The 26,225-nt window shown below is 43.7% G+C and overlaps 1 protein-coding gene and 1 pseudogene across 1 annotated transcript in view; one reads left to right on the top strand and one right to left on the bottom strand.

Moving 5' to 3' along the window:
• Positions 1 to 12,677, bottom strand: part of LOC133240903 (cardiolipin synthase (CMP-forming)-like) — a 40,979-nt pseudogene extending 28,302 nt beyond the window's left edge.
• A 51-nt stretch (positions 12,678 to 12,728) lies between these two features.
• HEPHL1 (hephaestin like 1) overlaps positions 12,729 to 26,225 on the top strand; it is a 92,155-nt gene continuing 78,658 nt past the window's right edge. Inside the window, exon 1 of the mRNA XM_061405954.1 lies at positions 12,729 to 12,934. Within this exon, the coding sequence (XP_061261938.1) occupies positions 12,765 to 12,934 (170 nt within the window). The 5' untranslated portion in view covers positions 12,729 to 12,764. The remainder of the gene's footprint in view (positions 12,935 to 26,225) is intronic.

The raw sequence follows: 26,225 nt of genomic DNA, 5'->3' as shown, positions 1-26,225 counted from the left end.
CTTTACATCTGTGTCTCTTTTGCTGTCTCGCATATAGGGTCATCATTACCATCTTTCTAAATTCCACATTTATGTGTTAATATACTGTATTGGTGTTTTTCTTTCTGACTTGCTTCACTCTGTATAATAGGTTCCAGTTTCATCCACCTCATTAGAACTGATTAAAATGCATTCTTTTTAATAGCTGAGTAATACTCCATTGTGTGTATGTACCACAGCTTTCTTTATCCATTCGTCTGCTGATGGACATCTAGGTTGCTTCCATGTTAGCTATTGGTACCTCTGGAAAAGTTCAACATACATTCATGAGCGTGAGGGTGACAAAAGCAAATAATAATTTTGTACCATTACGGAGACAAGTTTGACCTCATAGCTGCCCTGAAAGGGTCACAGGGACCCCAGAGACCCTGGGCTTCACTTTGAGAATCACTGAGCTAGGCATTGGGGGGGGGTGTGTGGTCATAGTGTAATTGGGTTTAGAGAGGTCCCTGCAGTCTCAAGAGAGACAGCCACAACTACAGAGCAGCTTGGTGGTGTTACATGTCATGCAACTGCCTGCACCTCACTTATATTACCTGTGAAGTGGTGAGCGAGAGTATCTCCAAGGGCTCTTCATGCTCCAAAATTCTATGTATTTATAAGCTAACCTATACTAGGTACTCAGTACATATTTTTTAAGGAATATATGAAAAATGAAAGAGCAAAGAATGTATGATGTTGTTGAAGGATTTTTGCATTGAGTAAAAAATTGGACTAGAATTCAAGGGTCAAAAACACACACAGCTTTAGGCCAGCTGTCTTGAATAGAAATAGATGCAGGCTGGTGAGGGTGGTGGGCTCTGTGATGGACTGGGGAGCTCATATCCCACTCAAAAGACAGAAAGTTTGGATCTTGTATTAGACTTCACTCTAGACAAGCAACACAGTCTGAGTTTGCCCTGCAGACTGTGAATTGGGGCTTTTTTAAAATTGGAGTATAGTTGATTTACAAAGTTGTGTTAGTTTCAGATGTACGGCAAAGGGTATCAGTTATACGTATACATATATCCACTCTTTTTCTAAGGTTCTTTTCCCATGTGGCTGTTACAGAGTACTGAGTAGAGCTCCTTATGCTATACAGCAGGATCTTGTTAATTATCTATTTTTTATATAGTAGTGTATATATATCTATATATATGTCAGTCCCAGTCTCCCAATTTTCCCCTCCCTTGTTATCCCTTGGTAACCACAATTTGTTTTCCATGTTTGTGACTCTGTTTTGTAAATAAGTTCATTTATACTGTATTTTTTTTTGAATTCCACATATAAGTGATATCATATGATGTCTGTCTTTGTCTGACTATGTCTGACTCAGTATGACAATCTCTAGGTTCATACATGTTTCTGCAAATGACATGATTTCATTCTTTTCAATGACTGACTAATATTCCATTGTATATATGTACCACATATTCTTTATCCATTCCTCTGTTGATGGACATTTAAGTTGCTTTCATGTCCTGGCTATTGTAAATAGTGCTGCAATGAACATTGAGGTGTACGTATCTTTTTGAATTACATTTTTCTTTGGGTATATGCCTAGGAATGAGATTGCTGGATCATATGGTAGATTTTTTTTTTTTTTTTTTTAAGGAACATCCATACTGTTCTCCACAGTGGCTGCACCGATTTACATTCCCACCGACAGTGTAACGGGATGCCCTTCTCTTCACACCCTCTCCAGTATTTATTATTTGTATATTCCTTGATGGTGACCCTTCTGACCAGTATGAGGTAGTTTTGATTGGCATTTCTCTGATAACTAGTGATGTTGAACATCTCTTCATGTGATTTTTGGCCATCAGCATGTCTTCTTTGGAGAAATGCCTTGAATTGGGACTGCTGAGCCAGACAGTCACTTACATTCCTTTTGACTTGTAGCAGAGCCTTATTAAACCTCTTCTGGAAGACCAGGTACCTTGTGGTGCTTCTTCCCTTCCTCCTCCCAATCTAAACCTATTTATGGGAAAGGATGTAGTTATCTCATTCATTGAAGGAAACGTCAATCAGTGAGACTATTATCATGAGATATTTCCATTTTTACATGGTTTACCTCAAGTCAAAACCAGGACGCTCTGATTGTGGAATTTGGGCAATAGTCATCAGGCAAGAATGGGGAGCTTTGGCTGTGCTCCAGAATCTAACACATGTGCCTACGTGCCCAAACCTGGGAGTTGAAGCTCTGCCTATAAAGACCTTTTCTACAGATTCACTCTACAGGCTCTTTGATGGTCAGAAGCATTTTTCCTGGGAATCTATGTCTCAAGAAGGTCTCAGCTAAGGCAGGCCCCACCTGGAGCCAGTTCCTCCTTTCTAACAGGAATTTACTTCCTACAGCCACCCAAACTCAGAAATTTGCTATAGTTAACCAGCATCTTTGAGCCATGTAACAGGGCTTCCTAAAGAGCTTCGCTCCTTGGGTAGCATTTTTAAGAAGTGTTGAAAAGAGTAGTTTGTTATTTTCCCAGAAAACAGGTTAGGAAGTTGGCAAACTCCTTCCTGAGTGTGCACCCTGCTCCTCTGTATTCCATAGGCCCAGATCGCTGGGGTTGAACTGAGGACAGTTTCACTTAGCCACTACTGGAAGAAACAGAAGAGTGGGAGAAGGGAGCAGAGCCTTCCATCTCCTGAGAAGTGGGGGATCTAGAGTCTGGACTGGCCTTCCAGCCAAACCTATATGGTACCCTGATTTGCCAAATACTTTCACATAGACATCACTCTAAAACCTGGGGACCCCAGACAGCAGAACTCTCTCTGCCTCTATGACTTCTTCCCTGGCCACTAATGATGAAGGGAAATGAAACTTTCTTCACAAGCTCAACCAATGCAAGATCATTATAAATCAAGCTGCAAGACTCAGGAAGACCCACCTATTTTGAGAGTAAATTCAAGGGTCATAACTGAATCCTGAAAGTTCTATTGCAATGGAATCAACCCAGATTGTTAGACTCTTGCCTTCTTTGTTTCTAAGCTGCAAGCACATGGAGAGTCTCAGGAGCATTTAGTGACTGGGTTTAGGAGAAGTTTTGACTACCCATCACATATAAGTGACACCACAGCTGACTGTGAGGTTTGAGCATGGAGAATGGCAGGACATAGTTAGGCTGTGACAATGGTTGTGAAGGGTGATCCCTGCCCTATGGAGGAGTAAATGAATGTCTGACCCTTTAGTCATGGAAAGGGGCAGTCGATGGGTCTCTGGGGGCTTTCCAGCTCTTTGCTTTGGTTTTTCTCTTTTAATGAGAAAGAGAGTATTACCCTAAAGGGTGTAGAAGAGTCACCAAAGAGATGGTATGGGAAAACGCTTTGTTGAGCCCACAGAGGCCAGATTGTTCCCCTCCCTCCACACACACACACACACACACACACACACACACACACACACACACACACAGTGGAGCTGGAAGAAGAGCTAAACCCAGTACTGTCCTTAGACTTGAGCAGTGGGACCCTCCTCTGAGCCCTGGTCCTGAGGAGGTCCCTCATTCTGGAGTGCATTTCTTAAAGAAGATTCCCTTCTGGTGTCCAGGAATATCTGGATGGGCAGTGCCATAGGGACAGGGTGCCTTGGGCCCAGACAGAAACATACATGGGCCTTGGTCTCTGGTCCTGTTTCTCCTCTTCACAGCACTCTCCAATCCTTCAGTGTGTGCAGGGGTTGACCAGTTGCCTCTAGGGGCTCTAGCCCTTGTGTTCATGTGGTTGTCCCAGGGACCTGTAGTCAGTTCAATTCTAGGAGGGTGGCCTGGTGGGCAAATTGCTGCTGTTGGCAGGCATGCTTGTTTTGTGGGATTGTGTAAGGCTGGCCATCATAAAGGGGCTAACACTACTATTATATTTAGATTGCCCTCCTCCTGATCCTGCCACACACCCCAAGGGGGCAGACCTGCTTGAACCCCTCAAAATCCATACCTCAAAGAGGCATTAGGGATTCGAATCACACCCTCAGCTGTGTTGGCTTGTGTGTAAGGAGGGAAAAACAAAGGACTTTGAGGAGAGAGTGTTTGCTCTTCTTTTTACTACATCTGTGATTGAAGGCCGACTTGCTGGAGTGTCTGGCACCAAGGTTTGCCTCAGGCATGTGGGCTCTGAGGCATCATCAGGCACTTCCCAGCAGAGGGACAAACAGATGCCTGAAAGCGGAAGCTCCCACTGGGTTGGGATGTGGCTCATCATTAACTTTCCTTCCAGAACTCAACCAACATGCCTCTTAGGTTGGACCTTGTACTTTCCCCTCCTCTCTCCCTCCCTCCCTTCCTTTTTTCTTTCCTTCCTACATTTCTTCCTTCCCTCCTCTTTTCCTCCCTCTCTTTTTCTTTCTCTCCCATGGCAGTGTGTGTGTGGGGGGCGGTTTATGGATGGGATTTCCACATGTTTTATTCCACTCTATAAAATGTCAACATGCTTCAGAGCGCACTGCCAGGCCATCTCCCCGAACACCTCAAACACCTGGTGTAGCCCTAACGTTCTCCCCACGCCATTCACGTAGGGTTTAACTTGAACCTCACTGAACTCACCATGATATTTAGTTATACTTTAAAACTTGTTTCGTATTGACAGTCTGTTTCCCTCACTAGAGCATAAACTTCTTGAGAGCAAGAACCATGCATGTCTCATTCTCAGTTAACAAAACAGGTGTTCAGCAAATACTTTCAAATAGTGGCTTGAATGATTTAATCACTGGACTTGCATTTGGTGGAGTGATTGTCCATGTGCATTCTACATTCTGTTTCTTTAAAAACCTTAGGTCATGTTCATGTTTGGAGAAATTTCTTGTATATTGGTAGTGTTTTCTTCCTTGGAATGGTCTCCTGAACTGACTTCCAGTTCCTCTAATATGGATCAAGTGTGCTGGTCTAGAGTATAGGCTTCTGTATCAGATAGACATGGATTTGAATCCTGGATCTGGACTATTTTCTAGCTGTGTCACCATGGGCAAGCTATTAATCTTTCTAACCTTTAGTTTTCCCACCTGCAATACAAGGACAAAAATTTATACCTCAAAGAGTATTATGGTGGCAAGGAGTATGAGATGATGTATGCAAAGCAGTTTGTACCTTGGCTGACATATTATAAACACTATAGTCATTAATCTTGGTTTTTCTTCAGTGCTGTGTGCTTGCTGTTCATAGTCGCTCAGTTGTGTCTGACTCTTTGTGACCCCCATGGACTGTAGCCCATCAAGTTCTTTTGTCCATGGTATTCTTCAGGCAAGAATACTGGAGTGGGTTGCCATGCCCTCCTCCAGGGGATCTTCCCAACCCAAGGATCAAACCTAGGTCTCCCACACTTCAGGAGGATTCTTTGCCATCTGAGCCACCAGGGAAACCCAAGAATACTGGATTGGGTAGCCTGGCTAAGAATTTAACTGGGGTCGCAGGAATTGAACTGGGGTTTCCTTCACTGCATGGGGATTCTTTACCAGGTGAGCTAACTGGGAAGCCCTTTTCTTCAGTGTCTACTGCTAACCACTGGTTCTGTGCTTACCCTGAGGATACAGAGATGAACAGTATGCCTTTCAAATCTCCCAGTCCACATATGAAGGGACCTGAGCACAGACCTGGACATGGGGATGAGGCAGGACTGGCTCTCAGACCTCAGAGATTGGGCCAGAAGCCTGAGTGGAAGATAGGGTGGTGGGAAGAAGGAAGGGAGGGGAGGAAAGAGAAAGTGAAAGTGCTAGTCACTCAGTCATGTTCAACACTTTGCAACCCCATGGACTATAGACTTCCAAGCCCCTTTGTTCATGGAATTCTCCAGGCTAAAACACTGGAGGGGCAGCCATTCCCTTCTGCAGGGGATCTTCCCAAACCAGGGATCAAACCTGGGTCTCTTGCATTGCAGGCAGATTCTTTACCATATGAACTACCAGGGAAGCCCAGGGAGGGGAGAGGGGAGGACAAAATCCCATCCCAGGTGAGTGCATGGTCCAAAAAATGATGGACAGAAGAGAGACTTAGGAGAGTAAGAGTGAGGGATGGGGGCCACACAGGGGTCAAGTGGAGGTTGAAGCTGGCCCTGTGTGGTGGATTCTTTTACTGCTGCTTCAGTTATGTCCGACTCTGTGCGACCCCATAGATGGCAGCCCATCAGGCTCCCCCATCCCTGGGATTCTCCAGGCAAGAACACTGGAGTGGGTTGCTATTTCCTTCTCCAATGCATGAAAGTGAAAAGTGAAAGTGAAGGTGCTCGGTTGTGTCCAACTCTTTGCAACCCCATGCACTGCAGCCTACCAGGCTCCTCTGTCCTTGGGATTTTCCAGGCAAGAGTACTGGAATGGGTTGACATTGCCTTCTCCGATTCTTTTTCTAAGCCTTAGTAAAACTTCAGGCAGAGTGTGAAGGAGGTGTTGAAGGCTGGTGAGACATTGTTCTCAAGGAGTTTAGAGCCTAGCAAGGAAGGTTGACACATAAGCAAATAATAATATAAATAAGGATAAGCATGTGTGCAAAGTCCAGAGGAAGCACAAAGAAAGGACAAACGGGAGGGAAGTTGCGTGGTGGGTGTGATGGGAGGAACCAAGGCAGGCTTCCCAGAGAAAGGGCCTAGGAGGGTTTAGGGGGATGGGAGGGAATTTACTGAGAAGCAGAATGGGTGGAGGGTCAGAGCATTAAAAGGAGGAATGACGTAGAATGGCATGGTTGGGTGTTCCATAATAATTAGGGCTTTCTCTAACTGTCAGAAAAAGAAACACAAAAAAGGCAAAATGGTTGTCTGAGGAGGCCTTAAAAATAGCTGAGAAAAGAAGAGAAGCTAAAGGCAAAGGAGAAAAGGAAAGATACCCATTTGAATGCAGAGCTTCAAAGAATATCAAGGAGAGATAAGAAAGCCTTTATCAGTGGTCAATGCAAAGAAATAGAGGAAAACAATAGAATGGGAAACTATTCAGTAGAAAACAATAGAATGGGAAACTAGAGATCTCTTCAAGAAAATTAGTGATGCCAAGGGAACATTTCATGCAAAGACGGGCACAATAAAGGACAGAAACAGTATAGACCTAACAGAAGCAGAAGATATTAAGAAGAGGTGGCAAGAATACACAGAAGAACTATATTGAAAAGATCTTCATGACCCAGATAACCATGATAGTGTGATCACTCACCAGACATCCTGGAATGAGAAGTCAAGTGGGCCTTAGGAAGCATCACTATGAACAAAACTAGTGGAGATGATGGAATTCCAGTTGAGCTCTTTCAAATCCTAAAAGATGATACTGTGAAAGTGTTGCACTCAACATAACAGGAAATTTGGAAAACTCGGCACTAGCCATAGGACTGGAAAAATGTCAGTTTTCATTCCAGTCCCAAAGAAAGGCAATGCCAAAGAATGCTCAAACTACCACACAATTGCACTTAACTCACACGCTAGTAAAGTCATGCTCAAAATCCTCCAAGCCAGGCTTCAACAGTGTGTGAATCATGAACTTCCAGATGTTCAACCTGGTTTTAGAAAAGGCAGAGGAACCACAGATCAAATTGCCAACATTCACTGGATCATCAAAAAAGCAAAAGAGTTCCAGAAAAACATCTACTTCTGCTTTATTGACTATGCCAAAGCCTTTGACTATGTGGATCACAACAAACTGAAAAATTATTAAAGAGATGGGAATACTAGACCACCTTACCTGTCTCCTGATAAATCTGTATGCAGGTCAAGAAGCAACAGTTAGAATTGAACATGGAACAACAGACTGGTTGCAAATTGGAAAAGGAGTACATCAAGGCTGTATATTGTCACCCTGCTTATTTAACTTATATGCAGAGTACATCATGAGAAATGCTGGGCTGGATGAAGCACAAGCTGGAATTAAGATTGCCAGGAGAAATATAAATAACCTCAGATATGCAGATGACACCACCCTTATGGCAGAAAGCGAAGAAGAACTAAAGAGCCTCTTGATGAAAGTGAAAGAGGAGAGTGAAAAAGTTGGCTTAAAACTCAACATTCAAAAATCTAAGATCATGATCCCATCACTTCATGGCAAATAGATGGAGAAACAATGGAAATAGTGACAGACTATTTTTTTGGGCTCCAAAATTATTGCAGATGGTGATTGCAGCCATGAAATCAAAAGACACCTGCTCCTGGAAGAAAAGCTATAACCAACCTAGACAGCATATTAAAAAACAGAGTCCAAAAGACTGTTCTATACATCAGTGGTGCACTGGGAGGCCCCAGAGGGATGGTACGGGGAGGGAGGAGGGAGAAGGGTTCAGGATTGGGAACATGTGTATACCTGTGGTGGATTCATGTTGATATATGGCAAAACCAATACAACACTGTAAAGTTAAAAATAAAATAAAATAATAAAAAAAATAAAAAGCAGAGACATTACTTTGCCAACAAAGGTCCTTCTAGTCAAAGCTATGATTTTTCCAGTAGTCATGTATGAATGTGAGAGATAGACTATAAAGAGATCTGAGCAACAAAGAATTGATGCTTTTGAACTGTGGTGTTGGAGAAGACTTTTGAGAGTCCCTTGGACTGCAAGGAGATTCAACCAGTCCATCCTAAAGGAAATCAGTCCTGAATATTCACTGGAAGGACTGCTGCTGAAGCTGAAACTCCAATACTTTGGCCACCTGATGTGAAGAACAGACTCATTTGGAAAGCCCCTGATGCTTGGAAAGATTGAAGGCAGGAGGAGAAGGGGACGACAGAGGATAAGATGGTTGGATGGCATCACCGACTCAATGGACATGAGTTTGAGTAAGCTCTGGGAGTTGGTGCTGGACAGGGAAGCCTGGAGTGCTACAGTCCATGGGGTTGCAAAGAGTTGGACATGACTAACCGACTGAACACCCACTCCAGTGTTCTTTCTTGCCTGGAGAATCCCAGGGACGGGGGAGCCTGGTGGGCTGCCAGCTATGGGGTTGCACAGAGTCGAACACGACTGAAGTGACTTAGCAGCAGCAGCAGCAGCAGAGCAACTGAACTGAATTTAACTGGCTGTCAGGGGTGCATGGATTGGGCTGGGAGAAGGCATTTGATGAACCTTCTTCAATGGACATGTCCTTGAACAGTCCTGACATATTTCTTTAAAGTGAGCAAGTCCTCCTATAGAATGAAGCAGGAAACCGTAATGTCTGGTGCTCCCCATTCTCCTTGGTCTAAGTGGACCAGGTAGAAATCTGACACTGGAGTCTCACAGAACTCTTTTGCTTACCACTGTGGGAATTGAGCAAGTTCCAGAACCCCTCTAAACTCTGGTTTCCTCATCTGTAAAGCAGATAAAATGGTGCACACCTGATAAGGATGTTGTTATAATTAAATGAGATAATGCATGTAAAGAGTTTTGCATAGAAACCAATATATAACATGCTCTTGGTACATATTGGTAGCATCTAACATATTTATTTATCCATTCATTCATTTATGCATGTGTTGGTTCACCATTTAATATCAGACATTGGGAACACAGGGATTAATAAAGTTTAGTCCCTGCCCATAAGAAGTCTCTGATGGGTGTTTGTGTGGGAGGGCAGACAAACAGATGATGACTGTGCTGTGTGAGTGTGACAAGTGCTATGGCAAAGGCATCTACGAAGTGATGACGGCGCACAATGAAGGGCGCACTGGTGGCCGTGGTGGCGATGATGATCAAAGCCTGGGCCAAATGTTGAGGAGAGGGCTCTAGTCCCTAGGAGCCAGATTAGGGCCAGGCTTGAAAATCAAGTCAAGGCCATCAGCCCTTATCCTGAAGGCCATAGGAACCTGCCAAAAAGTCTCAAGTGGTGGAGAGACCTGATCCCATCTGTGTACAGGAAGGTCACCCTGGCCCCTGAGAGAGCAGCCAGGAAGCCCTAAGGCTCTGAGTAAGAAATATCAATAAAGAGGTCCCATCAAGAAACTGGGGGTCCCAAGGAGGTTGAAGAGCCAAGATCTACTGTGGCAGGGCAGTTAGAGGCCTGGAGTGGTGAGAGTTTTTGGTCAGAGTTTGGGATATTGAAAATCTCTTAAGGAGTATTTAATATTTCTCTTAAAAAATGCAAAAAGGCTAAAGAACAAGACAGTCAATTTGGTCATTCACAGTTTATTTTTTATTTAAAATGACACCTCAGCTAAGGCTAGCAGGAATACTATTTATCTGAATTGGCTTCTCACACTAAAAGTTTTATTGTCTAAATAGCCCATACTATGTTTCAGAGAAATATGATTTGATCCAAAAATATGTTTCTCTTCTACTATGCCTGACATCAAGATTTACCATATCTTAAACCTGGTGAGCATATTGAAGAAATCATGGAGTGAATATCTGGACTGTCCATCTCACATAGTGGGTGCTTTACAAATCTTGCATTTCTCTGCTTTATGTATGTCTGAATAGTGTCCAATGGAATTGAAAGTATTTGTTCATGTGGTTACTTACAGAATTCCTAATCAAATTCTTGACATTGTCCATGACATCTTGTATTTATTTATTTACTTGTTACTGGAAAACTTATTCATTTACTTGGCTGTGTCAGATCTTCCTTGTGGCACACAGGGTCTTCGCTGTGTCATCCAAGATCCTTGTTACCACTCATGGACTCTCGCTGTGGCGCGTGGACTCCAGAGCACTTGGGCTCAGTAGTTGTGGCCCGTGGGCTTAGTTGCTCCATGGCATGTGGGATCTTGGTTCCCAGACCAGGATTGAATGGTATCCCCTGCACTGTACGGTGGATTCTTATTCACTGGACCATCAGGGAAGTTCCAACACCTTGTATTTAGCAATGGGTTTTCAGAGATGAGTGTCATAGGAACACAGCATCCACTCACACACTTTTGTACTCCTGAGCTCTTATGTAATTCAGGTGCTTGTTGAGTAGCATCTTTATTGTCCTAGAGTAAGGAAGAATGTCAAACTTTTCAGAACTTTATTTCATTGCTTTTAGTAAACTCTTTCCCGGGCCCTTGTGCCCCTCAGTAACCATGTTCTCTGCTTCAAATAGCTTGAGTGCACTAATCTCATCAGCTCCAGCACCTCCCGTGCACTGGGTCCTCTCTGGGGGCTTTGTTTTGAATCAGAAGCTAGGTGGTACCTGCCTCAGGTGGTACCCTGGACAGAAAAGTTAACTTGTGCGTTTTTGATCAGTGTTATTTATGCCTCTGCTTCTCCTGTCTAAAAGAATTGTGTGGCATTTTTTCTAATGATGTTTTTGATAGCATACTAAGACTGTGTGCTTCTTTGTGGTATAAACAAAAGGCTATTTGGTCTGGGATATTTCCAAATGTCCAAGCATGCTCAGTCATGTCCTACTCTTCATGACCCCATGGACAGTAGCCTGCCAGACTTCTCTATTCATGGAATTCTCCAGGAAAGAATACTGGAGTGGGTTGCCATGCCTTCCTCCAGGGGATCTTCACGACTTAGCAAGTGACTTAGCAAGAGTTATTTGTATATTTTTGGATAACAGTTCTTTATCAGACATGTCTTTTGCAAGTATTTTCTCTAAGTCTGTGGCTTTTCTTCTCATTCTTTTGACAGTGTCTTTTACAGAGTAGACATTTATTTTTGAAGTTTAGCTTATCCATTATTTCTTTTATGGGTTGTGTCTTAGGTGTTGTATCTAGAAAGTTATCAATCCCAAGCTCATCTAGATTTGCTCCTAGGTCATCCTTTAAAATTTCTGAATAATCCCTCTGCCCCCATTTTACAAACTTAGAGAGATCGAGTTATTATCCAGAGCCACTCAATCAGTAAATGGTGGGACTGGATTCAAACACAGGTCTGTTTAACCTCAAAGCCCAGCCAGGAGGGCATCTCCTTCCTTCCAGGGCTACTGTCTCAAAAGCAACTCTGCAGGGGAATCAGACTGGCTGTCTTCCAGGGTTGGATGAGGTCTCTTTCAACACGGAGATTCTAGGTCACAGATCCGAGTAAACAGGTGAATGGGCATTCTCCTTCTTCTCCCTTATGATTTTTCTTCATCCTGAGAAAGGCAGCTCCCTGCCCTTGGGGGTGATGGACTGTAAAGTTTTGACTGAACTAGGGGGTTTGGGTGCCTCGTTTTTGTTGACGGGATTTGAGAGAATCCGAGGGAGATGGTGCATGAGCAAATGGAGAATTAGTGAGGTTTTACAATGTTGTTATAAACTTTATGATGTGAGTTGATTGTTTCATGTAGCCTCATAAAACAAGCTGGAGATGGCGGGGGGTGATTACATCACTCCCTTTGCCTGTGGGACAGAGATGAAGCTTTCCCTGGTGCATGGGATTGTTTCCTGGTGCTCCATGCAGACCAGCCCAGTTTTCCAATCTTAATATATTCCTTTAAGTAGGTGTAGAGGAAACAGAGGAAGCAGGAGGAAGGTATCAGCTTAACTTTTTGCACTGACATTCTTCCTGGAGAAGGAGATGGCAACCCACTTCAGTATTCTTGCCTAGAGAAACCCATGGACAGTGGAGCCTGACTGGCTACACACAGTCCTTGCAAATTCCTGGCAAAGATAAAAGACCAATGTCACAGCAGAGCACCGAGACTTACAGAACCAAACCTGTTTGGTTTGTACAGTAAGTAAATAAGCCAGTTATGCATTTCCTGGACAGCTGGCAAAAGTTTGGTCACCATAGCCACTACCTCATTGAGCTTACACAAGTTGTCAGCCTCTGTCCCAACCCCAAACTCCTTGAGGAGGAGGAGCTGGGCCTTGTCCATTCCTTATTTATAACTGGCTGGGAGTGAGGGGGAGGGACAGGCAGGGTTGGTCCCTGTGCAGGCTGCTGGCCCAAGTTACATCCACAAATGCCTTGGAAGTGGCAGGCTGACAGCATCCTTCTTCTCACACTCCTGGGTCTGTCTGGGCTGGTTGGCGCAGTCACCAGAACATACCACATTGGGATTGTGGAAGAATACTGGAACTATGTGCCCCAAGGGAAGAATGTCATTACTGGGAAAAGCTTCGCAGAAGACAAGTGAGTGAACTTGGGGTCCTCAGAGACTCCAGTTTGTATTCCTTGGGTTGCTACAATGGATGGTGGTGGTGGTGTTTACTTACTCAGTGGTGTCCAACTCTTTGGGACTCCATGGACTGTAGCCCACCAGGCTGATCTGTCCATGGGATTTTCTTGGCAAGAATACTGGAGTGTGTTTCCATTTCCTTCTCCAGGGGATCTTCCTCATCCAGGAGTCAAACTCCTGTCTTCTGCACTGGCAGGCAGGTTCTTTATCAATGAGCCACCTGGGAAGCCCGTACAATGCGTATGAGTTGATCTAGATCAACAGGAAGGCTTTGTGTTTGCTTAGAGAGTGCTTGCATGGGCAAGTGTATAATTTGGGAGAGAGATTCTTAGTTCTATCTGTTCACTTTGTCTGTAAAGAGTCATATACACAACCAGGTGTTCTGAATAATGACCTATTTTTTTATATGGGCAATTTTCCCTAGATACCACTAAGAACTTCTAGGGACTCTGGACTCACTTTGCCCAAAAAAGTTAAACTTTGGGATAAAAATTTGAGAATTTTCAAGAATTCTTGACTGTTAAAATACACAGTGTTTTCTTAGTTTTAATTTTTGGAATGAAACATAATCATTAGAGATAAATATGCCATAGGTAGTTACACTTTGGTTTTGGTTTGCAATATTTAAAAGATGGGGGCAGTTGTAGTAGATTTGGCTGGTATTTTAAGAGTTTCCTTGAGCCCACTTAAAAATGGCTTTATTTTGCTGGTGAGAAATTTGTTCTAGCCCCAATCCAGTCAGTCTGAGGGCAGTATTTATCCTCAGAGCCCAGGGCATAGCTGGGTGAGATGGTGCTGCAACATTCTTTGTTCCTGACTTTTTAATTTTTGCACAAAGCAGCCCTTGCTCCCCTTTGTCCTCCCAGGGGGAGGAATAATCTTAATAATAATCTTAATTTATTAAGATCTTAATCTAAGATAGTAATCTTAACTTAATAATAATCTTAATTTGTTCCCTTGAGCTCCCTCTGAAATCAGCTTCTGATTTCAGAAGTCCCATCAGGCATATTTTCAACATTGTAGTTCTTAGAACATCTTTGAAGATATTTTGGAAATAGTTGTATATTCACATACTTGTTCCTTTCCTTTTTTTTTAAAAGACATTTATTTATTTAACTTGTGCTGGGTCTTCACTGAGGTGTTCAGGCTTCTCTATTTGTTGCACATGGGCTCCAGAGAGCAGAGGCTCAGTAGTTGCTACTCAAGTTCTCTGTTGCAGTGTGTGGGATCTTAGTTCCCCGAACAGGGTTCGAACCCTGGCCGCCTGCCTTGGAAGCTGAGAGTCTTAACCACTGGACCACCAGGGAAGTTCTGATCTCTCTTTCCTGATAGGCAGTGCCCAGCGCATTCAACATCCAGGTTTCATCTTCTAGCTGCTAAGATTCATGGGGTCTGTCAAATCCGTAAGAGTCAGGTCCTCCTGCCCTGGGGGAAGACCAAAGATCCAGTTGGCTTGGACCCATGGCTTCCAGGCTTTCTAACAACACAAAAGGGGCATAGTCATGTTTTGCTTATTCAAAAAGGATGGTGCTTATGCCAGGCTACCGAGAAAGACTTTTTCTTAAGCTTTGTACCAGGAAATTTTGTCCAGGGGGCTATTTCCAGAAAAGACTCTTGACTTCTTTGTATTTCACATCTGCAGACTGTTGACAGTGGTAGTTTGTACTGTAACAAATGGAGCTGAGATTTTAAGGTTCCCCTAACTCCCAGCAGCCTTCCCTAAAAGTAGAGCTCGGTTATCCTCAAAAAGGGCTCAATAGAAAAACTGATCATTGTCAGTTGCTATTGGATGGGAAACTATTGAAGACGTATGCTTTGAGGGCACTGAGCATAGGCTTTAAGCTCAATGGGATGGATGTTGGACTGCCTTTCCATAGGCACAGAATTCTTTCTCCTAAAATGCTCAGGTCATTAGCACTGTTCAGTAGCATTGATTCTGACCCAGGGATTCCACAAGCAATTTTCAATTCATTACTGCATACAGTTGTTATTATTCCCACTCTACAAACAAGGAACTGAGGCTCTGAGGTTAAGTATGTGCCAGAGTTTACAGTGTAAAACGCATCACCAAATTCACGTTCCTTTGGCTTCAGAGCTAATATTTTTTCACTGTGAAACTTTTTCTTGGCAAAGGTGATCCTTTCGCATTGAATTAAACTCAACTTTGAGGGAAGTAGGAATTCCAGTAAAAACAACTTTCTAGAGAGACCCAATTCTTTACCAAGGGCAGGTTTAGTCTCACTTGTCACTCTTTTCAGAAAAACGTTGAAAATGATCACTGGTGTCAGTGACCAAACCAGTCACCTGGGTTTATTCAAACACCCAAAGTACTTTATCTATTTTTACAATTTTATTTTATATGGGACTACTCGATGGACATGAGTCTGAGTGAACTCCGGGAGTTGGTGATGGACAGGGAAGCCTGGCGTGCTGAAATTCATGGGGTCACAAAGAGTCAGACACGACTGAGCAACTGAACTGAACTGACAGTTGATTTACAATGTTGTGTTATGTCAGTTTATGGCACTGATTCAGTTTTACATATATCTATTCTTTTTCAAATTCTTTTGTCATTTAGGTTATTATAGAATACTGGATTCCCTGTGTTACACAGTAAGACCTTGTTGGTTATCTATTTCGAATGTAGTACTGTGTATATGTCAATCCCAAGCTCCCAGTTTATCCCCCCACCCACTTCCCTTTTGGTAACCATAACTTTGTTTTCTATGTCTGTGAGTTTATTTAAAGACTCAAAGTACTTTAAATAATCAAATACTAAGATACCATTTTCACAAGGCTGGGTGCAAGAAGAAGTTAGGGGCTTTCTGTTGATCATTTCAGCCAGCAGATGGGGCTTTGAAGAAATTACAATAAAATGTACAAAAATAGTTATGGTGAAAAAGAAAAAAAAAAAGCAGGCATGACTAAAACACAGTTTGGCATCAGATTAGAGTGAGGTTGTTTAACAAATGTTGTGGTTCCCTGGAGGAGGATTCCTGCCCTTTAGGAGCAGCTGGCATGCTAGATATCATACCTGGAAGGCCAAGGTTCCCACGTGTTTCCTTCTGGTGTGTCGAGGGGCAGTGTTTATGCAGGGCAGACTCCTGACTCGAAAGGGGAGCCTGGGTGAGGCTGTGACATGTGCTGGCTTTTAGTAGTAATCATGCCAGGAAGTAATCATGCCACGCATGTGGCTAGTGGTTCAGGGCAAGTTTCTAAGAAGGCACAGTTGTGGTTGGCTGCTGACTCTTGCTTGAAGACCACAGGACACATGTCTCAGGGGCTATGATTCACAAGTGTCATGGTGCCACAGGTGACACCTATGAAATTGTCACAAAATATGGAGTTCACTATGTGCACTCTGCGTTGCAACACCTTTCCCTGGAGCAAGGGGTCATCTTGGGTGATGTAACCATGCCTCTCACTCGGCTTCGGCAGGATGAGTAGACAGCATTTCTTAGGACACTCTGCTCCTTAGATATTCAGTTCAGTTCAGTTCAGTTCAGTCACTCAGTCGTGTCTGACTCTTTGCGACCCCATGAATCACAGCACACCAGGCCTCCCTGTCCATCACCAACTCCCGGAGTTCACCCAGACTCACGTCCATTGAGTCAGTGATGCCATCCAGCCATCTCATCCTCTGTTGCCCCCTTCTCCTCCTGCCCCCAATCCCTCCCAGCATCAGAGTCTTTTCCAATGAGTCAACTCTTTGCATCAGGTAGCCAAAGTACTGGAGTTTCAGCTTTAGCATCATTTCTTCCAAAGAAATCCCAGGGCCGATCTCCTTTAGAATGGACAGGTTGGATCTCCTTGCAGTCCAAGGGACTCTCAAGAGTCTTCTCCAATACCACAGTTCAAAAGCATCAATTCTTTGGCCCTCAGCCTTCTTCACAGTCCAACTCTCACATCCATACATGACCACAGGAAAAACCATAGCCTTGACTAGACGGACCTTTGTTGGCAAAGTAATGTCTCTGCTTTTGAATATGCTATCTAGGTTGGTCATAACTTTCCTTTCAAGGAGTAACCGTCTTTTAATTTCACAACTTAGATATTCACAACCAGAAAATGCCCAGTATTTAGAAATCCATGACAGCCGAATTTCTGTCATTGCTCTTTCCACTGTCGTGGCTCTTTCTAGGAAAAGGCCTAGAACAGGAAACAAGAGGCCTGACTTCTAGTCCTTGCTTTGTCCCCAATTTGCTGTGTAACCTTGAACATGTCGCATAATCTCTGTGAACATCAGTTTCCTTACTTTGTATAATGTGCATGTATGTGCTAAGTCACTTCAGTTGTGTCCGACTCTTTGTGACCCTACCAACTGTAACCCATCAGGCTCCTCTGTCCGTGGGGATTCTCCAGGCAAGAATACTGGGGTGGGTTACCATGCCCTCCTCTAGGGGATCTTTTAGATCTAGGGGTTGAACCTGTGTCTCTTACATCTCCTGCACTGGGAAGCAGGTTCTTTACCATAGCACCACCTGCGAGGTCCAGAAATATAATCCTTAAAGTCACCTGAGAAGTATAATTCCCAGGCATCAGAAATAATTTTCAAAATGGGAGAAGGGCATTGAAACATGTAAATCATCATATGTGAAATGAATCGCCAGTCCAGGTTCGATGCATGATACAGGGTCCTCGGGGTTGGTGCACTGGGTTGACCCAGAGGGATGGGATGGGGAGGGAGGTGGAAGGGGGTTCAGGATGGGGAACACATGTACACCCATGGTGCATTCAAGTCTATGTATGGCAAAACCAATACAATATTGTAAAGTAAAATTAAGAAATAAATAAACAGGAAAAAAAAAAGATCATATCTGAACACACACACACACACAAAAGAAAGAAAATTAGAGATACCAAGGGAACATTTCATGCAAAGATGGGCTCAATAAAAGACAGAAATGGTATGGACCTAACAGAAGCAGAAGAGATTAAGAAGAGGTGGCAAGAATACACAGAAGAACTATACAAAAAAGATCTTCATTACCCAGATAATCACGATGGTGTGATCACTCATCTAGAGCCAGACATCCTGGAATGTGAAGTCAAGTGGGCCTTAGGAAGCATCACTACAAACAAAGCTAGTGGAGGTGATAGCATTCCAGTTAAACTATTTCAAATCCTAAAAGATGATGCTGTGAAAGTGCTGCACTCAATATGCCAGCCAATTTGGAAAACTCAGCAGTGGCCACAGGACTGGAAAAGGTCCGTTTTCATTCCAATCCCAAAGAAAGGCAATGCTAAAGAATGCTCAAACTACTGCACAATTGCACTGATCTCACACCCTGGTGAAGTAATGCTCAAAATCCTCCAAGCCAGGCTTCAGCAATACATGAACCATGAACTTCCAGATGTTCAAGCTGGTTTTAGAAAAGACAGAGGAACCAGAGATCAAATTGCCAACATCCGCTGGATCATCAAAAAAGCAAGAGAGTTCCAGAAAAAACATCTATTTCTGCTTTATTAACTATGCCAAAGCCTTTGACTGTGTGGATCACAAAATTCTGAAAGAGATGGGAATACCAGACCACCTGACCTGCCTCTTGAGAAACCTGTGTGCAGGTCAGGAAGCAACAGTTAGAACTGGCCATGGAACAACAGACTCCTTTTCCAAATAGGAAAAGGAGTAGGTCGAGGCTGTATATTGTCACCCTGCTTATTTAACTTATATGCAGAGTACATCATGAGAAACGCTGGGCTGGAAGAAGCACAAGGTGGAATCAAGATTGCCGGGAGAAATATCAATAACCTCAGATATGCAGATGACACCACCATTATGGCAGAAAGCGAAGAAGAACTAAAGAGCCTCTTGATGAAAGTGAAAGAGGAGAGTGAAAAAGTTGGCTTAAAGCTCAACATTCAGAAAACTAAGATCATGGCATCTGGTCCCATCACTTCATGGCAAGCAGATGGGGAAATAGTGTCAGACTATTTTTTTGGGCTCCAAAATCACGTCAGATGGTGACTGCAGCCATGAAATTAAAAGACACTTGCTCCTTGGAAGGAAAGTTATGACCAACCTAGACAACATATTAAAAAGCAGAGACATTACTTTGCCAATAAAGATCCTTCTAGTCAAGGCTATGGTTTTTCCAGTAGTCATGTATGGATGTGAGAATTGGACTATAAAGAAAGCTGAGCGCCAAAGAATTGGTGCTTTGAACTGTGGTGTTGGAGAAGACTCTTGAGAGTCCCTTGGACTGCCAGGAGATCCAACCAGTCCATCCTAAAGGTGATCAGTCCTGGGTGTTCATTGGAAGGACTGATGTTGAAGGTGAAACTCCAGTATTTTGGCCACCTGATGCCAAGAGCTGACTCATTTGAAAAGACCTTGATGCTGGGAAAGATTGAAGGCAAGATAAAGGGACGAAAGAGGATGAGATGGTTAGGTGGCATCACTGACTCAATGGACATGAGTTTGGGTAAACTCTGGGAGAGGGTGAAGGACAGGGAGGCCTGGCTTGCTGCGGTTCATGGAATTGCAAAGAATTGGACACAACTAAGCAACTGAACTGAACTGAACTGGCTGACTAACTGGTGGCTCAGTGCATAGAATCCTGCCAATGCAGGAGACATGGGTTTGATCCCTGGGTCAGGAAAATCCACTTGAGAAGGGAATGGTTACCCACTCCAGTATTCTTGCCTGGAGAATTCCATGGTCAGAGAGATGGGGTGTAGTCTTTGGAGCCTCATAAGAGTCGCACATGACTTATCAACTAAACAACAACACCAAACATTAATTGAATGTATGATGATATTAAAGAACTATTTTTCATTTTTTAGGTGTGATAATGATATACTAGTTATATTTTAAGAGCGTATATTTAGAGGTAGTTACTAGGGTATGTGGGCTTCCCAGGTGGCTCTAGTGGTAAAGAACCCACCTGCCAATGCAGGAGATATAAGAGATGTGGGTTTTATCCCTGAGTTCCATCTCTGGGTAAGGAAGATCCCTTGGAGGGGGCTTGGCAACCCTCTCCAGTATTGTCTGGAGAATCCCATGGACAGAAGAAACTAGTGGGCTACAGTCCATAGAGTGGCAAAGAGTCAGACATGAATGAAGTGACTTAACACACATGCATGCATGTGCTAGGGTATTTATATAAAAGTGATATAATTTGTTTCAAAATAATTTCAAAGAAGGAATTAGGTAGGGATACAAAATGAGATAAGATGGGCTACACACTGAAACGTGTATATTACCATATGTAAAATAGATGACCAGTGCAAGTTTGATACATGAAACAGGACACTCAAAGACTGTGCTCTGGGACAACCCAGAGGGATGGGGTGGGGAGGGAGGGGGAGTGGGGTTTAGGATGGGAGCAGGGGACACATGTGCACCCGTGGCTGATTCATGTTGATGTATGGCAAAACCCACCACAATGTTGTAAAATAATTAGCCTCCAATTAAATAAATAATTAAAAAAAACTAAATGAAAAATATGTTATCTGACTTTCCGGTTGGAGAAAATTTTTTGCAATGCAAGGAGAAAGATGCTTTACAAATGTTCACCCTAGAAATCAAGAATTGGAGAAGTTGAGGTTTGACAGAAAACTACAAAATTCTTAAAGCAATTATCCTTCAATTAAAAAATAAATAAATGGAAAAAAAAGAGTTGGAGAAGTCCTAAGAGTGGGGATAAGTGACAGTTTTTAAAGTATTCTATACTTTTATTTATCCATTCATTGTCCCCCGCCTTTTAAGAATGATCTCCAATTGTTCACCCACAAAATATTTTATTCCCCGGAGTCCTGGCTTGTTCTCATAACATTCCTTCCTAACCCCTCATGCAGCCTGGACTTTATCTGGCCTTGAACACGGCATGTACCCCACCCCGCTTTGCTCTTTAGGGGTTTGGTGTACCCCAGTCACCTCCGTACCTGGAGAAGGAGGATGGTGGAAAAGGTCCAGAGTATGTGTAATAAACTCCCCAACCCTACACAGAGCTCTGTCAGTGACAATGAGCCATGGAGAACTAAGCCAGCTCACTCACTTGGGATCCTTACAGTAAGAACTAATCACTGTCAGTTTAGTTGTTCTGGTTGCTTTGTGTTTAAATAAGGGGAATGGGCAAAAATTAAGGGGAAAGGAAGGTGAATGCCAAAGTTTCAGTGATATAAAAAAGCTTGGAAACCAAAATTAGGCAGGGCCAAGAGCCTAATAAATTCTGGTTCACAGGGATGAGATAGGAAATAAACTGAAATTCTTTCATGAAGATATGACAGCAGTCAGATGGTGCAATTTAACTTCCCAAGTTGGTACCTTTGCTTGATCATAGGGGTCAAAAATGTAATTGAGGCTATAAGAACTAATGTCTCCTAGAAGGTATAAGATTTAGGAGTCATAGTCTATTTAAAATTTGGGAGAATGGCTTTGAAACATGTATAATATCATATATGAAACGAGTCACCAGTCCAGGTTCAATGCACGATACTGGATGCTTGGGGCTGGTGCACTGAGATGACCCAGAGGAATGGAATGGGGAGGGAAGAGAGAGGAGGGTTCAGGATGGGGAACACATGTATACCTGTGGCGGATTCATTTTGATATATGGCAAAACCAATACAATACTGTAAAGTTAAAAAATAAAATAAAATAAAATTTTTCCTCCTGATGAATGTATTCCTCCTCTTCCCCACTGGGAGTAATGAGGACACAAGGCTCCTTTAATTGGCCTGGGGATGATGTCAGCATTTGATGCACTCCTGCCGGTGCTGCTCCTAAAATGCTTAATGAAGATGTGACTGTGCTTCCGTGGTGGGGCCTGGTCTTTAATGGTGCCAGAGAGGATCACCTTACTTAAGCTACAATTCTCACCAAGCTCTCCTTAGGCCACCAACACTCAGGCAGGCTTTTTTTCTTCCCAGTGAAATATAGGGGTTTTCGTGGGTGCTGACTCATAAGCAGAATCATTCTTGGACACAAGTGAAACTGATCACTGCTCAAACTCCACTTAGGGTCTGTGAAGGGAGTTTACCCACCTCCATCATCACCGTGGCAGCCCAGCCAATGGCAAAGGGTTTTGAGCATTACCTATGAGCAGGTCCTATGATGGGAGTGAGGATGTTCTTGTATGTTTATCTGAAAGAAGAGCCAATGAAGGGAAGCAGGAGGGGGAAGAGAAAGGCTTTGGTAAATTTTGAAATAAAGAGAAGGATATCACCTCATTAGTACTTCGTTTTATTTTATTTTATTTTTTTGTACTTTTTTGGGCTACATTGGGTGTTAGTTGTGTCATGTGGGATCTTCCACTGTGATACTCAGGCTTCTTCTACTTGTGGTGCGTGGGCTCCAGAGCACATGGGCTCAGTAGTTGTGGTGTGCGGGCTTAGTTGCCCCAGGACATATGGGATCTTAGTTCCTTGACCAGGGATTGAACTGCCTTCACTGCACTGGAAGGCAGATTCCTAACAACTGGACCACCAGGGAAGTCCCCTGATATGTGGACATTTGCAAGACAAACACAGTTGCTTTCAATTCCCCGAAGAACTGGGCTGCTACCTAAATGATATCAAAAGATTGATTTGACCAACTACCTTTTTTACAATTTTGTTTTTTTATATCAGTAGGAGAAGGCAATGGCACCCCACTCCAGTACTCTTGCCTGGAAAATCGCATGGACAGAGGAGTCTGGTAGGCTGCAGTCCATGGGGCCGCTAAGAGTCAGACACGACTGAGTGACTTCACTTTCACTTTTCACTTTCATGCACTGGAAAAGGAAATGGCACCCCACTCCAGTGTTCTTGCCTGGAGAATCCCAGGGATGGGGGAGCCTGGTGGGCTGCCGTCTATGGGGTCATGCAGAGTTGGACACGACTGAGGTGACTTAGCAGCAGCAGCAGCAGGAAAATTCCCAACTAAACTGGAAATCAAAAGATCTATTCTAGATCTATTCTAGAACTTTAGGGATCAGTCTATAGTGTCTTCAAATGTTTGCAGAAGGACCTCTTTCTGAGTGCACAAGTCAAACTCAGACCAGTTTACCCTTGGTCAAAAATGAAACCAACCAACAGATGCTCACTTTCAAATTTTGGCTTCTATCTTGTCAGCAGAAAATAATTATGTGTTCGGCCTGAGGCCTTGTGAATCTCTTGGAGTTGCTGTTATTTTCTATATCAGTTAGTGGTTGCTTTTGGCTGCCAGTAAAGATAAGAATGCTGCTGCTGCTAAGTCACTTCAGTCGTGTCTGACTCTGTGAGAGCCCATAGATGGCAGCCCACCAGGCTCCCCCAGTCCCTGGGATTCTCCAGGCAAGAACACTGGAGCGGGTTGCCATTCGCTTATCTAGAGTGGCTTAAATAAATGAGGATTTGATACTCTTATGAAAGAAATTTAACAAGATGCCAGAGTAGCCTGGCCTGCTGGTGAGTGTGGGGCTCTGGCATTAACTGAGAGGCCTAGGATTCTTGCTCTGTTTACTCAGTAAGTAATTGAGTCTTTTTGAAAAAAGTAATTTTTTGTCACGTTGGGTCTTCATTGCTGTGCGAGCTTTCTCTACTTCCGTTGAGCAGGATCTACTCTTTGTTAAAGTGAGTGCATCTCATTGTGGTGACTTCTCTTGTTGTGGCTTGCGGGCCCTAGCCACTCAGGCTTAAGTAGTCATGACGCACTGGCTTAGCTACTCCACCACACATGGAATCTTCCAGAACCAGGAATCAAACCTGTGTCCCCTGCATTCGAGGTGGACTCTTATTCACTGTACCACCAGGGGAGTCCCAGTTGAGTCTTTTTTTTCCCCCTTAATTTTCTCATCAGTGATATGGGGATAATGACAGTACTTGCATGGGGAAGGGATATATTCATTTCCTGTAGCTATTGTGACAAATTACCACAAACAACAGAAGTCTGTTCTCACCCTGTCCTGGAGGCAGAATGTCTGAAATGAAGCTGTTGGCAGGACTTCCTCCGCAATTCCTCTGGAGGCGCTAAGGAGAATCCACCCATTGCCTCAGTTTCTGGGGGCTGCTAATAATCCTTGGCTTGTGGTTGCATCATTCCACCCTTTGCCTCCATCTTCATATCATCTCCCCTGTGTGTGTCTAATCCCCTTCCTATGAGAACATTTTTGGAGCAACCAAGACGCTTGCTTCTTGGAAATAAAGCTATGACAAACCTAGACAGAACTAAAAAGCAGAGACATCACTTTACCAACAAAGGTCTACCTAGTCAAAGCTATGGTTTCCAGTAGTCATATACGGATGTGAGAGTTGGACCATAAAGAAAGCTGAGCACCAAAGAATTGATGTTTTTGAATTGTGGTGCTGGAGAAGACTCTTGAGAGTCCCTTGGACCACAAGGATTGGATTATCTCAGACCATCTTCTCATCTCATAATCCTTAACTTAATTACACCTGCAAGGACTCTTTCTCCAAAGAAAGGGATTAGGATGTGGACTTATCTTTGAGAGTCATCATCAGCTATCACAGTGGGTATCAGGAGATTTGTCAGTGCTCAGGTGTGGTGCCGGCACTGGGTTAGCACTCAAGAAATGTTTGTCACCATATTGCTCACCTGTCTCGAGGGGCTCTCTGGAGAGCAAGATACCTGTGCCAGTGATACCTCAGATGGTCACATTTTCTTCTTTCCTTTTGAGGTGGACCAGTTTTAAAGTCTCTACTGAATTTGTTACAATACTGCATCTGTTTTATGTTTTGGGTTTTTGGCCACAAGGCATGTGGGATCCTAGCTCCCCAACCAGGGATCAAACCCACACCCCCTGCTTTGGAAGGGGAAGTCTTAACCACTGGACTTTCAGGGAAGTCTCGCATTTTCCTCTTTTCTAATTAGAGCTTTGCCAGAAGCAATCAAAACTCCCCAGACTCCCCCTGATCTAGTGCTCACTCTCCCAGAGGGCATGTGTGGGGCTCCACATCTCATTCACCCCTTGTGTTGGCTCTGCCATGCTCAGTGGTTTACAGCCAAGGAAACTGGGGTCCAGAGAAGTCAAGTAACTTCCCCAAGATCTCACAGTTGTTAAGTGGGGCACTGGGACTCAGGCTCCTTCTCTTTTCCCTTTACTGTTTGGATTTGGTGCCTGGGGGGCTTCTGTGGAATAAGGTGGGAGAAGGGGGAACTCAAGACTTAGGTGATGTTGGAGGAACCAGGGTGAGTTCTCCCTGAATTAATACTTCAAAAACTATTCATCTAATTAGGAAGGGTGTGGCTGCCCCCCAAATGCAGCTTGAAACCACCGTCTCCACCCTTCCTTTTGCCAAGTAGCACTCATCTCAGTCTAGTCTTGGTGAGCGCGTTTTCTCCTTGGTGAACTGCATCCCATCTCAAGCTCAGACAACACAACTTGTCCTTATTGTGACAAGTTGATCTTACATGTTTGTATCTCACGTGTATGATCTTACATGTTTGCCCTGACCACACCCTCTGCTGATGTTACTTTGCCGCTCATCCTCATCCTCAGTTCAGTTCAGTTGCTTAGTCGTGTCCGACTCTTTGTGACCCCATGGACTGCAGCACACCAGGCCTCCCTGTCCATCATCAACTCCCGGAGCCTGCTCAAACTCATGTCTATCCAGTCAGTGATGCCACCCAACCATCTCATCCTTTGTTGTCCCCTTCTCCTCCTGCCCTCAATCTTTCCCAGTATCAGGGTCTTTTCAAATGAGTCAGCTCTTTGCATCAGGTTGCCAAGCATTGGAGCTTCAGCTTCAGCATCAGTCCTTCCAATGAATATTCAGGACTGATTTCCTTTAGGATAGACTGGTTGGATCTTCTTGCTGTCTAAGGGACTCTCAAGAGTCTTCTCCAACACTACAGTTCAAAAGCATCAATTCTTCAGTGCTCAGCTTTCTTTATAGTCCAACTCTCACGTCTGTACATGACTACTGGAAAAACCATAACTTTTACTAGATGGACCTTTGTTGGCAAAGTAATGTCTCTGCTTTTTAATATGCTGTCTAGGTTTGTCATAGCTTTTCTTTCAAGGAGCAAGTGTCTTTTCATTTCATGGCTGCAGTCACCATCTGCAGTGATTTTGGAGCCCAAGAAAATAAAATCTGTCACTGTTTCCACTGTTTCCCCATCTATTTGCCATGAAGTGATGGGACCAGATGCCATGACCTCAATTTTTAAAATGTTGAGTTTTAAGCCAGCTTTTTCACTCTCCTCTTTCACTTTCATCAAGAGGCTCCTTAGCTCCTCTTCGCTTATCCTGTATCCCCCAACACTCACTCGGACATCTGGGCTCTATATGGTTGCATGCATGCTTAGCTGCTCAGTCATGT

Source organism: Bos javanicus, chromosome 29 (assembly GCF_032452875.1).
Source record: "Bos javanicus breed banteng chromosome 29, ARS-OSU_banteng_1.0, whole genome shotgun sequence".
NCBI lineage: Eukaryota > Metazoa > Chordata > Mammalia > Artiodactyla > Bovidae > Bos > Bos javanicus.
Note: the sequence above shows the minus strand (reverse complement) of the source record. Positions and strands in the feature narration are given on the sequence as shown.